Source organism: Pristiophorus japonicus, chromosome 1 (assembly GCF_044704955.1).
Source record: "Pristiophorus japonicus isolate sPriJap1 chromosome 1, sPriJap1.hap1, whole genome shotgun sequence".
Lineage (NCBI taxonomy): Eukaryota > Metazoa > Chordata > Chondrichthyes > Pristiophoridae > Pristiophorus > Pristiophorus japonicus.
In genome coordinates, this window is record NC_091977.1 from 513,770,769 (window position 1) to 513,784,624 (window position 13,856).

A 13,856-nucleotide genomic window follows, 5' to 3' on the forward strand; every position below is an offset into this window, starting at 1 on the left:
GAATAGTGGCAAACGTAATTCAATCCAGATAAGTGTGAGGTAATGCATTTGGAGAGGGCTAACAAGGCAAGGGAATACACATTAAGTGGTAGGATACTGAGAAGTATAGAGGAACAATGGGACCTTGGAGTGCATGTACACAGATCCCTAAAAGTAGCACAACAGGTTGTTTATGAAGGCATATGGGGTACTTTCCTTTATCAGCAAAATAATAGAATACAAGAGCAGGGAGGTTAAGCTTGAACTGAATAAAACACTGGTTAGGCCACAGCTAGAGTACTGTGTGCAGCTTTGGTCACCACATTACAGGAAAGATGTGATTGCACAAGAAAGAGTACAGAGGAGATTTACGAGGATGTTGCCTGGACTGGAGAATTTTACCTATGAGGAAAGTTTGGATAGGCTGGGTTTGTTTTCTTTGGAACAGAGGAGACTGAGAGGTGACCTGATTGAGGTGTATAAAATCATGAGGGGCCTGGATAGAATGGATAGGAAGGACCTATTTCTCTTAGCAGAGGGGTCAACAACCAGGGGGCATAGTTTTAAAGTAATTGGTAGGAGGATTAGAGGGGATTTGAGGTGAAATGTTTTCATCCAGAGGGTGGTGGGGGTCTGGAACTCACTGCCTGAAAGGGTGATAGAGGCAGAGACTCTCACCACATTTACTTGATATGTGCCGTAACCTACAAAGCTACGGACGAAGAACTGGAAAGTGGGATTAGGATGGATTGCTCTTGGTCAGCCAGCACAGATACGATAGGCCGAAATGGCCTTTTTCCGTGCTGTAAATTTCTATGATTCTATAATGTCCCTTCAGCTCCGTCTGCCCCTGTCCTCTGGAGTACTGGCAGGATCAGATGAAATGGATGAAACGCCAAAAGCAACCTTGAGTAGAAGATACTGTCCAGTCCCCAAGCTGACACCTTGAGCATCAACTGGTCAACCTCCACACTGGCCCAACTTCTGGAAAGGTCCTGAACTACCTTCAGGTGGAACTTCCATTCATTCAGGGTGAGACAGATTGAGACGATGATATAGGGCACGTCACCCAGGAAACGCTGGGTGGCGCCAGGAATAGGCTGCAGCACAGCTGGCAACGGTGCGGCCTGACAAGTCGAGCGAGAGGATTTCTTCAAAGGCCTTTCATTGGCCATCCCTGTCACAGCACACATGTTCTGAGGGTTTTCTCCACAAGGATTTTAGCAGTTACTCTGCCTATCCAATCAAAATACCTTTCCTGCCAAAAAGTAATTGCAGCAACTGTTACAGTAGCTCCCATAGGAGTATTTCTAAATGTAGTCATGTAAGTGGGCTGGATAGCTCTTTGTTGGCCGGCGCGGACACAGTGGGTCAAAATGGCCTCCTTCCATGCTGTAAATTTCTATTTTCTCTCTGATTCTATAATTACTGCCTCAGTGAGACTGACTGGGTAACTCCAAAGCAACTAAGCTGTGAACAACAGTCTTGGAGTAGAAATAAAAGTCAGAGGCACTGAGTGTTCTCCTTCTCACACTCGCTAGCTTAAATAAATGAAGTGGTGTGTGTTTCCTGCCTGCAAAATCACAAATCTTGACATCGTCAATATGTTAGATATTTACTCAGTTGACAACCCACGGGAGTTAGCTAATAAGATGTCACCTCTGAACCCCCGAAGTAATTTTAGGACACGAAAGCTGTTGCCTCAACGCAAATGCCAAATGCTTGTCGACTGTAAAGCCAACAACAGCAAAGGTGGTCACGACTGTAGAATATTGAATGCTAATAGCTTAATTCAAGTGCTAGCTCTAATCAAGTATACAGTGATCATATTTCTAATTAAAGTCTTATTTTCCAGGCCTGCAGCTCACTATGAAAGCAGTTCAGCTGCACCCGGAGCCACCTGAAAGCCGTGGGAATGAATTAATTGTTATGCTTTGAGAGCTTTTCATTATTAAAAAGCGAGAATTATATCAGAGCTTTAATGCATTGTATGGGCTCACTGGTGATCAATACAATGTTAACAATCAAAAACTGTCCCAATTTCCAGCGAAGATTGATATTTTAAATCAAAGTAGACAGTCAATCTAGGTGCCCTGAAGGACAGGTTGATGCCTTACATCTAGAGGGCAATAAAGGACTTTAGAGCTTTTAAACTTGGCTTCACAAAGAAACAAAACATTTGTTGCTTTTGATTGATTCATAATGGAAAATCAGAACCACTCTGCTTAAACTGTTTGGGATATCAGAACATCTACAAATTACATCTGCAAAATATCTGATGTTATTTAGTACTAGGAATGGCATGTGGTTCAGTGTTAAGAATTGTTATGGTGACACCTTCACTCATTTACTATGGACAAAGTAAAAATAAAATCATGGTGGTGAGGTCTCAATGGCTGAGTCATGTATTATACCATGGTCCGGAGCCATGGGATAGGTGCCAGGTTAATTCCCTGGTAGGTGCTGAGCTTGTTTATCTCAGCATAGATCTCCCTGGGGAGGGGGGGTAATCAGTCAATATTCCCATTCTTGACCCCTTTGGAAGGAGCGCATATTTGGATGTTGGGGAAGTATTGGGTTTGGTTTGGCTTTGATACGCCCGACAGTGGAATAATCTATCAACGTCCCTGTCTGGGCTCACAAATGATGCATGTTCGCTTGAGTGAATAGGTACCAAGGATCCATTTCTTAATATTATTCCACCGTGTTGTGTGGCACTACCACTGTGCTAAATAGGAAAGATTCAGAACAGATATAACAGTTCAAAACTGGGCATCCATGAGGCACTGTGGGCTATCAGCTGCAGCAGAATTGTATTCCACCATAATCTGTAATCTCATGGCCTGGCATATCTCTTACGCTACTATTACCATCAAGCCAGGCGACGAACCCTGGTTCAATGAGGAGTGTCGAAGAGCATGCCAGGAGCAGCACCAGGCGTACCTGAAATTGAGATGCCAACCTGGGGAAGCTGCAACACAGGACTACAGGCATGCTGAACAGCGGAAGCAGCATGCTATAGAAAGGGCTAAGTGATCCCATAATCAACGGACCAGAACAAATCGCTTCAGTCCTGCCACATCCAGTCGTGAATGGTGGTGGATCATTAAACAACTAACGGGAGGAGGGGGCTCCATGACTATCCCCATTCTCAATGATGGTGGAGCCTGAGCACGTAAGTGCAAGTGACAAGGCTGAAGCATTCGCAACCATCTTCAGCCACATGTGCCAAGTAGATAATCCATCTCGACCTCCTCCTAAGGGTCACACCATCACAGAAGCCAGTCTTCAGTCTTCGATTCACACCACGTGATATCAAGAAACGGCTGAGCGCACTGGATACAGCAAAGGCTTTGGGCCTCGACAACATCCTGGCTGTTGTGCTGAAGAGTTGTGCTCCAGAACTAGCCGCACCTCTAGCCAAGCTGTCCCAGTACAGCTACAACACTGGCATCTACCCGACAATGTGGAAAACTGCCCAGGTATGTCCTGTCCACAAAAAAAACGGACAAATCTAATCCGGCCAATTACCGCCCCATCAGTCTACTTTCAATCATCAGCAAAGTGATGGAAGGTGTCGTTGACAGTGCTATCAAGTGGTACTTACCAATGACCTGCTCATCGATGTTCAGTTTGAGTTCCGCCAAGACCACTCGACTCCAGACCTCATTACTGCATTGGTCCAAACATGGACAAAAGAGCTGAATTCCAGAGGTGAGGAGAGAGTGACTGTCCATGACATTTGACCGAGTGTGGCATCAAGGCACCCGAGTAAAACTCAAGTCAATGGGAATGAGGGGGAAACTCTCCACTGGCTGGAGTCATACCGAGCACAAAGGAAGATGATTGTAGTTGTTGGAGGTCAATCATCCTAGCCCCAGGATATCGCTACATGAGTTACTCCCTAGGCCCAACCATCTTCAGCGACTTCATCATAATTGGGGATGTTCGCTGATGATTGCTCAGTGTTCGGTTCCATTAGCAACTCCTCAGATAATGAAGTAATCCATGCCTGCATGCAGCAAGACCTGGACAACATCCAGGTTTGGGCAGTTAAGTGGCAAATAACATTTGCACCACACAAATGTCAGGCAATCACCATCTTCCTCAAAAGAGAGTCTAACCACTTCCCTTTGACATTCACTGGCATTAACATCATCGAATCCCCCACCATCAATGTTCTGGAGGTCACCATTGACCAGAAACATAACTGGAAATTAGCCACATAAATACAGTGGCTACAAGAGCAGACCAGAGGCTGGGTATTCTGTAACGACTCACCTCCTGACTCCCCAAAGCCTTTCCACCACCTACAAGGCATAAGTCAGGAGTGTGATGGAATATTCTCCACTTGCCTGGATGAGTGCAGCTCCAACTACACACAAGCAGTTTGACACTATCCAAGACCAAGCAGCCCGATTGATTGGCACCCCATCCACCACCTTAAATATTCACGTCCTCCACCACCAGCGTAACGTGGCTGCAGTGCGCACCATCTACAAGATGCATTGCAGCAACTCACCAAGGCTTCTTCGACAGCACCTCCCAAACCCACGACCTCTACCACCTAGAAGGACAAGGGCAGCAGGCGAATGGGAACACCACCACCTCCAAGTTCCCCTCCGAGTTACACACCATCCTGATTTGGAAATATATCGCTGTTACTTCATCGCCGCTGGGTCAAAATCATGGAACTGCCTCCCTAAAAGCACTGTGGGAGCACCTTCACCACACGGACTGCAGCGGTTCAAGAGGCAGCTCACCACCTCCTGCTCAAGGTCAATTAGGGATGGGCAATAAATGCCGGCCTGGTCAGTGACGCCCAAATCCCAGAATGAATAAAGAAAAAAAATAAAGAAAAAAATGCAGCTCCAAGGAAGCATTCCTCGTAATTATGCGGCAGCTTCAGAAAAGACAGAGAGAAAAATAAAGCCAAGTGACTCCCGTCACTTACAGCAGTTACTTTCCTGCTACCCATCTTGGCAACTTCAAGACAGAAGCAGCACAGTGGCAGAGTGTTTGAGTTCTAATGTGTATCACCACATCGTGGTGGGACACAGGCTCGACCATCCACTCTACTAACAATGCAGGAATGAAAATTAGATGAGGAGGGAACCAGCAATGGAAAAAGGTGCATTTCACCGCACAGACAAACACTAAAGAAAGAATACGTGAAATTATTTTGTGCATCAACTGAGCAACATTTTTACTTCCTTTTAAAGGATAAAGCACACCTACATCCGCAAATGAGCTAACTTTGAGTACTTGGTGAACTAATTTATAATGGGTGAATTCTGTGCTTTTCCCTAGTAACAAGCATTAAAGAAAATGTGCATCAGAAAACCGTGAGTGTGTTCCAGAATTGAACCTAGTCACTGCATTGATAGTCACTGCATTGATATAAAGCGTGATACTCTTCAATTCGATTACAGTCTTGTAAATCTTTGCATGTATTGCATCTATCTATTAGTGGCACCTACCTGGCATTTGCCGTTGTCCTTGTCACAGATATTACTGTGATTGTTGCACTGGCATGAGACACATGCGATATCGAGGGAGCGGAGGCCATTCGGTGTCTTCTGTCTATAAAAACCTGGAGCACATTCCTTTAAAAGAAAAGTCAACGGTCAAGAGGTTAAATAGACGATTTATCACCGACAAGAAACAGGGGGCTCATTTTAACCAAACTCGCCCAGTGGGAACTGAGGGAATGCACTGGCCGCCCGTTTTACACCTCGCCCCCGTTTTACTTGCCACTGACCTCACCGGAAAGTGGTTTAAAATGGAAACCAGAAGCAATCCCGCCTATTCCCTGTGGGCGGGTTCGGGGAAAATGATCCCCTACAGATACATGATTGGTGAATCTATCACCGTGTTTTATTTGTACTGAGCCATGATGGCCCATCATACTGTTTTGTACTCTAACTGATTGTTTACCCGGGCTTTGAATGTACGGAGCCCTTCGCCTCCTTCAATCTTTCCTTCCTCCTACACTCAACGGGCTATTAAAACCCAAACTGGTGACACCCAAAACCCTACCACAAAAGCAAAACACTGCGGATGCTGGAAATCTGAAATATAAACCGAAAGGGCTGGAAATACTCAGTGAACTCTGTTTCTCTTTTCACAGATGTTGAATATTTCCAGTATTTTCTGTTTATAGCCCAACCTCTACATCCTGATTTACCGCTTTCTGTCCTTTTCAGTCTTTGTGGCGTCTGCTCTCTGGGACTTTCATATACATTTCTCAGTTTTTAAAAAATTCTATATTTCTTCTCAAGTACTTGTTTGCCAAAGGAATTTATTACAAATGTGCCAACACCCATGCAATTAAAATATATGTCTGCACACCTCTAATTCTGCCCTCTGGAGCATCCCTGATTATAATCGCTCAACCATTGGTGGCCATGCCTTCTGTTGCCTGGGCCCTAAGCTCTGGAACTCCCTGCCTAAACCTCTCTGCCTTGCCTCTATTGCTCTCTTTCCTCCTTTAAGACGCTCCTTAAAACCTACCTCTTTAACCAAGCTTTTGGTCACCTGCCCTAATTTCTCCTTATGTGGCTTGTTGTATAACGCTCCTGTGAAGAACCCTGGGATATTTTACTATGTTAAATACGCTATAGATAGTTACAAGTTGTTGTTGTAGAACAACAATGATCTTAAAAAAATGGTGACAATATCTTAATCGTGTTTCCATCAGATCGAACCACTTAGCTGGGAGGCAAAATATCACTTGAACATTAGAAAATGAGATACAATTTTTTAAACCGTGTCAGAAATATATATAAACTATTCCAGTTTTAAGTTATCAATAGTTTTTCTCAACAGCATTAAATTTGTTGGTCTATTTACACATGGTCAATCAATTAATTACCAAGGCTAATAATCAATCATGAGAGCTCAGGTTCATAATTGTTGTGCTGACAATCCAAGTATTAAACAGCCCAAATATCATGTGGATCAACATGACAAATATAACCGGGGGAGGGGGGGGGGGAAAAGACTAATATTTCAGATGGGCAGGCTGCTTGCCCATTTACAGGCGCACTTGAGAATTGCATCAGGCAGGCCTTGGGCACCAGTTGGGTGGCTGAGGTGCCTTCTTGCTCAGCCCCCCAAAACCCCACATTTTCTGCTGCCAGCTGCGCTTTTCAGACAAGAAATGGGCAGGCGGGAGTTGAAAATCATCCCTCCCCAAGGCTAGAGTGTCACGTTTATGTCCAGAGCATCGGCGTTACATGAAAATCTAGTAGGCCATTCAACCCCTCAGGCCTGTTCCTACATTCAGATCACGGCAGATTTGCACAGTGTTGTGTTCATACTCTAATTATTTGTTACAGCTCACAGAATGGGCATTAGGACCCTGCGGGAACTATTCGCAGTTGCTATGGAGACCCCGACCTGCGAGAAACCATCAGCGGCAGGTCGGGGCCGTAAAAGTAGCGGCGAGCGGCCAGGGAACAGCGTGGAGGCCCCGACCTGCGAGGATCCATCAGCGGCAGGTCGGGGCCATAAAAGGAGCGGTGAGCGGCGGCCATGGGCAGCGTGGAGGCCACTACAAGGTACAGTGCGAGCTGGTGCAGGAGGGCAATGGCAGCGAAGAGTGACGTCAGCAAGATCCAGGTCGGTGATTGGAGTGTGGGCAGATGCAGCAGGAGCGGCAAGAGGGGTGAAGGAGCTGTGAGAGACTGGAGGGACGAGATCGGGGCCCAGGGGAGGTGTGAGTTCGGGGCCAGAGGCCCAGGGGCAACACGGGCCAGCCCACACTGCAATATGTGTGCGCACTAGGTCCGTGCAGCAGAGCAGGTAATCCTTGCCACTGGACCAAGACCTAGCTCTGTCAAGCCCATGTGGTGGCTGGTGTGCAACGGCCACCACACGTTAAAAAAATCTACGCAAAGGCATCTTCAACCCTTCAGGATGTAGTTTGGGTTCACCTATGAACTCATCCTTTTTTTTGGTGTGGAAACAAATCATCCTCGTTTCGAGGGACTGCCTATGATGATGATTATTCATTCTGATACATGCCGGTTTGGGACACCATTTTGGGTTGTATAAAAGCACAGTTAACTTAAGTTACACTTCTCCTGGCTCAGTTTGTCAGTTATTTACGCGTACCCAACACACCTTAACTGCATTTTCCCACCTTTGCTCCAAATCTCTTGGTGCCCTTATCTAATGCTCGTCCATCAATCCTCAGTCTCGAAAGCTCCGACTTTCCGAGCATCCACCGACTTTTCGAGAAGAGAGTTCCAAATTAGTGTCATCCACAAACTTGGATATACAGCTCTCTATTCCTTCACCCAGTCATGTTGTAGAATTTTGAATTGACTCAACATAACAATCGTTTAAATTCAACTGCTGCTTTTCTGTAGTTCTTAGCTCTAGCCAGATCTGTACAGAGGTTGGATGATACCATTTTTGTTGCAATATAATCATAACTGTGTAACGCAAACTTGAAAACTACCAGGATGTTCAACTTCAAAAAAAAAAATGCTTAAACTTTCTGATGTTAGCAAAGAACAGACTAGCCCATTTGTTTTTAGCTGCGTTAACAGTTGACGGGTCATTGAGAGCTTCTGAGCAGAGCTGTGTGCATTTGTCAACACTCGGCTGTTTGCGACCAGAGCTGGCAGTATAACTCAGATCTGCCGGCTCAAAAAAGAATAGAATTGTACAGCCTGCGTTTCATTGGGAAGAATGAACGTATTTGTATTAAACACAATACCTGGCATGAGAGGCCCGCGTATCCAGAAGGACAGTCACAAATCTCAATCTGATGTGCACGATCTCGAGTCGCATGCGTTTCGTCTTCCTCCATCGCAATCTCCATCGAGATATTCGAAATCCTGGCAAAGTGAGGACAGGCATTCAAGGTAAACTGTCTACAAACCCTTTTTAAATTCATGATCTGAATCATCGGATAGCATTGCTTTATAAAATGTAGATACTTATCGTTATATACTTATATTCTTCAGCTTATTTCTCAAAATAAATGACAAGAAGCATTTTGAGCACATTGGGGTCGATTTTCACTGCCATCGCCTGGCGTCAATGGAGCATTGACGAGTCCCACAAACATAATCTGGGCCGCTGCCTCCCCGGGACCCCTACCCTTCACGCACGCGACCTCTCTCCCTCTCTGCAATTGGCATGACTTGCAAGACACTTTGCCACAGTAACGGTGCCTTTGATGACCCCAAATAAAACAAAGTGCTATTGAAGTCCCCAACGACCGAAGAGCCAGAAATTCGTTTGTCTGCATTTTTCCCGTACCTTGAGCAGCAACGGTGGTTTTGCTTAAACATCCCGGCCTGATCTCGAGGCCAGAGTCCAGTGAGCTGCCTTGGGACACCGGTTTGGTGGCCGGAAGCTCACCTGCCATATTTTAATGAGGCTGGGACTTCAAAATCAGGAGGGAGGGGGCTCTTTGCCACTGGAACGCGCGAGCGACCAGCACACTCTGCCGGTCCCTCGCCCCAACAGAAGAACATAAGAAATAAAGGCAGGAGTCGGCCATACGGCCCCTCTAGCCTGCTCCGCCATTCAGTAAGATCATGGCTGATCCGATCAACCCCATTATCACTCGTCAACTCCAGAGAAGTGCCCTGCCTGTCATATCCATTGCAGCAGAAGAACAAAGAGCAAAAGTGAAATAAAACTGTCCCGACTCCACGGGTGGCCCGGGGGTAGGGGGGGGCGGGAGTGACTTTGAAGCCAGAACCCCAGGGCCGAGATTGCCCCCTTTCTATAAGTGCCGTGGCCACCTCAAAGAGGCGGCCATGGGTCGGTAAAGACTCACCGCTTAGTCAGCGCCATTTCAAAAATTGTCCTCCTGTACTTTTGGAGCGGTGTACAGGACATCCCCGGCTGACTTCCCGCCCCGTTGGGCGCACGCCGACCCCTTACCAACCGGCGACGGCCCCCTTTCCCCCCCCTTTGGGAAATTGCCCCCCACGGGAGCAGATCAGCCGCCGCTCGGTGCCCCCGACACCTTTCCCCGGTGGGAAGCTTCTTGTGGCTGGGCGGCGCGTGCGCCCTTAAAGGGGAGGGCGCACGGCCACGGCTGCCATTTTATTTTAATTGTCGGCCGACTGCCACTGGTTCGGCCGGGCCGCCGACAGGCAGCCTGGCTCTCCCTCTTGAGTACCGAGCCGCTGGCCTGGCCGAAACCCTCCCTGGTGGCCCAGTGTTTGCCACGAAAGTGGCTGCAGAATTCGCAACGGCCCTCCCCTTTAAATGCAGGGGAGGGACATCATGATGCGTCAGCACGTCATCAGCACGGGCGTTGATGACTCATGCTGATGACTCGGAGTGACGGCCGTTCTGACCCGCCCACACATCCGCCTCCCTCCAAAAAGACACCAAGACCTGAATTTCCCCCGATTGTCCGCCCCATGCATTGGGGCAGAGGGACATTTCAGCCCCCTCATCTCTTGCATAAACATGTCCATTAAAAGTCTGCGAACTCTGTGTTTCCCTGATTATCACCAGCTGTACCCATGAGATCACTGCTTTGTGATCACTCCTACGCATGAATGGTTTTCAATGTATTCTACATTTCGTAACACAACAAGTTGATTTAATGAGGACATGTTTTGAAAAAATTAATCCTCGTGGCTACTGAGCAGACAAAAAAGGATTGCCGAATTTGCACTGCAACATCAAGAAGCAAAGCTGCATATATTTGTTCCAGTCAGTCCTTATGGGCGTAAGTCCTGATGAAATGTCAGACCCAGAACATTTTATTTATATTTGTTCCTGGGATGTGGGATTATTGCCCGTTTCTAATTGCCCTTGAGAAGGTGGTGGTGAGCTGCTTTCTCGAGCCGCTGCAGTCCGTGTGGTGAAGGCACTCTCACAGCGCTGACTCTGTCGCAGCAGTTTGGTACAACTGAGCGGCTTGCTGGGCCTTTTCAGAGGGCAGTTAATAGCAACCACATTGCTGTGGGTCTGGAGTCACATATAGGCCAGACCGGGTAAGCACGGCAGATTTCCTTCCCTGAAGGACATTAGTGAACCAGTTGGGTTTTTCTGACGATCCGGTAGTTAGTTTCATGGTAACCATTACTGACACTAGCTTTTAAAATTCCAGATTAATTTAATTAATTGAAAATAAATTACCTCAGCTGGCATTGTTGGATTTGAACTCACGTCTCTGGATTACTACTCCAGCAATTTAACCATTATGCTACTGTACATGAATCTGTTCAGCTGCTGACTGACTTGCTGTGCATTTTATGTCTTATTTTGGGTTTCCAGGATTTGTAGAGTTTCTTTTTACCTGTTTGGTGTATTTATTGGCTACAAACGATCAGAATCATTTTAACGCCAAAAGCTTTGTTCAACTGAACTGGCCAATGGTCCTGACCAAAAGGGCTAATATTGACAGTACAATAAATGATTACTTTATGGCATTTATATAAATGCTGACTTTGTGATAGTCAGCCAGTGTGGTAACTGCTACTGCCAAGGACTCACTGAAGTCGAGCAATTCCAACCTAAGTCCTGTTTGCACGACTCTCGATCCTGCTGCTGGAATGACAAACTCTGTTTTAACTTTTATCTCTCTAATCTCTCCTGCCTTCCACCCTATCACAGAGCTTCCCCTTTGTTCTTTCTTCCCCTCCCCCTTTCAGTGCTTCTTCGAATGTTTCGAACATTCGGCAATTCTGACGTAGGGTTGCCAACCCAAAACGTTAACTTTGTTTTTCACTCCTGTTTTTCAAACCCGCTGAGATTTCCAGCATTTTCTCTTTTTATCTCATTTTGAACTGGTTTAGCTCCGAGTGGTGCAGTGGTAACAATGGTAACAAAGTCATGCGCACAGCAGCGCCCTCTTTGACCGCACAAGTAACAGTCTCCATTTTGTTTTTCCCCAGCTCACACCGAAAGCCGTCACCTTGGTTAAAAGAATACGCGTTCACTGTCACCGACTGACATTCCTCACCTGCTCTGCTGGAGCCCATTGCCGTAGGAAGCTTTGATCAGGATATACTCGACGTCGCTGAGCGCGGACATGAAGTCAGCCCGTGTGACGGGCTCGTCAGAGACTGAATTGAAATGCTTCCACTCGTGCTGTCAAAATAAAAGCCGATTGCAGGACTTCAAACATCACCAATAGAAAGAGAGACATATAGCGTTCAGCACTCATCCCAGCAACCACTGAAGAGCTTTGTACTCGAAGAGAAGCAGCTTCACTTGTTGATCAGTGCTGCTTTGATAAAGCTGAGCAGGGGTCGATCTGCTGAGGTACGCATCTGCGTTCCAATTCAGGAGCGACGATGAAAGGTTGCCCGCGACACATTACAGTTGAGTTGAACAAGTTCGGGGTAATTCTCACAGAAAACTGGCAGAGGGAAGACTGGTGGGTCCCAGCTGATGTTCCTTCCCATTGAAGGGAGGCCAATCTACTTCTGCCAGTTTTACACCAGCTGCCAAAAGTGAGAATTACCCTCCACAATGCTAAGATGTGTGGCCTTGCACCAATCGCGAGGTCCCGCGCGGGTCGTTCACCACCGCTGCCGCTGGAACAGATACCGCGCAGCACATTTAAAGCAACCACGCACGGAAAAACGTTTTAAAGGGAATATTGACCCTCCCCCACCATCTTTCTTTTTCCTTTTTTAAGACTCGTGATGACATTAGCACTTCACAATCCTTCAGTACCCTGCCCAAGTGACTATTTTCTTGTGTCTGAGTCTAGAGATGAGTGTTAGCCCAGCAGGCTGTTTTGCTGTGGCAAAGGGGCAGTTTAGCAAAACCTAGTCATGTCCTGACGAAATGTACACACACACACACACGCATCGGACTTTCCAACAGAGTTAGAGAGAGTGATCCGGAATGGGAAAACTTGGCTAACTTTTCTCCTGCCCAATCCATGGATACTATAATGTATGCACCTGTGAATCTGTGAGTATGCTCACAGGTTTGTGGAGCTGTTCAGTTGTGAGTGGCTTAGCCAGTCACGTGATGTTTGCAAGACTCAATAAAACCCCAGCCAGTTGGGTTTTGGGGATCTATGATAAGGCATACAGTTGTGAGCCTGGTGGATGAATGGTAATGTATAATGTGATTGTTAAACCTTTGCGAATAAACCAACTAGTTCTTAATAGCAATGTGTTGCTATAAATTCATAGAATCATAGAAATTTACAGCACGGAAGGAGGCCAATTCGGCCCATCGTGTCCGCGCTGGTCAACCAAGAGCTAACCAGGCTAATCCCACTTTCTAGCTCTTGGTCCGTAGCTCTGTAGGTTACATCACTTTAAGTGCACATCCAAGTATCTTTTAAATGCGACAAGGGTTCCTGCCTCTACCACTCTTTTAGGCAGTGAGTTCCAGACCCCCACCACCTTCTGGGTGAAGACATTTCCTCTCATAGCTCCTCTAAACCGCGCCCCCCCCAATTACTTTAAATCTATGACCCCTGGCGGCTGACACCTCTGCCAAGGGAAACAGGTCCTTCCTATCTACTCTATCCAGGCCCCTCATAATGTCATACAACTCAATCAGGTCTCCCCTCAGCCTCCTCTGATCCAAAGAAAACAGACCCAGCATCTCCAATCTTTCCTCATAGCCAAAATTCTCCAGTCCAGGCAACATTCTTGTAAATCTCCTCTGCACCCTTCCAGTGCAATCACATCTTTCCTGTATATGTGGTGACCAGAAATGCACACAGTACTCCAGCTACGGCCTAACCAGTGTTTTATACAGTTCAAGCATAACCTCCTTGCTCTTGTAATCCATCCCTCGACTAATAAAGGCAAGTATTCCATATGCCTTCTTAACTACCTGATCTACCTGGCCTGCTACCTTCAGGGATCTGTGGACATGCACTCCAAGATCCCTTTGTTCCTCTACACTTTTCAGTGTTA

At 46.6% G+C, this 13,856-nt stretch overlaps 1 protein-coding gene across 1 annotated transcript in view; it reads right to left on the reverse strand.

Annotated features, from left to right (window-relative positions):
* Window positions 1–13,856, reverse strand: part of lama1 (laminin, alpha 1) — a 439,104-nt gene that overhangs the window by 137,096 nt on the left and 288,152 nt on the right. The window contains exons 27-29 of the mRNA XM_070895870.1: window positions 11,930–12,057; window positions 8,708–8,828; window positions 5,460–5,585 (exon numbers count right to left, since the gene is read on the reverse strand). Coding sequence (XP_070751971.1) covers window positions 5,460–5,585; window positions 8,708–8,828; window positions 11,930–12,057 — 375 coding nt within the window. The remainder of the gene's footprint in view (window positions 1–5,459; window positions 5,586–8,707; window positions 8,829–11,929; window positions 12,058–13,856) is intronic.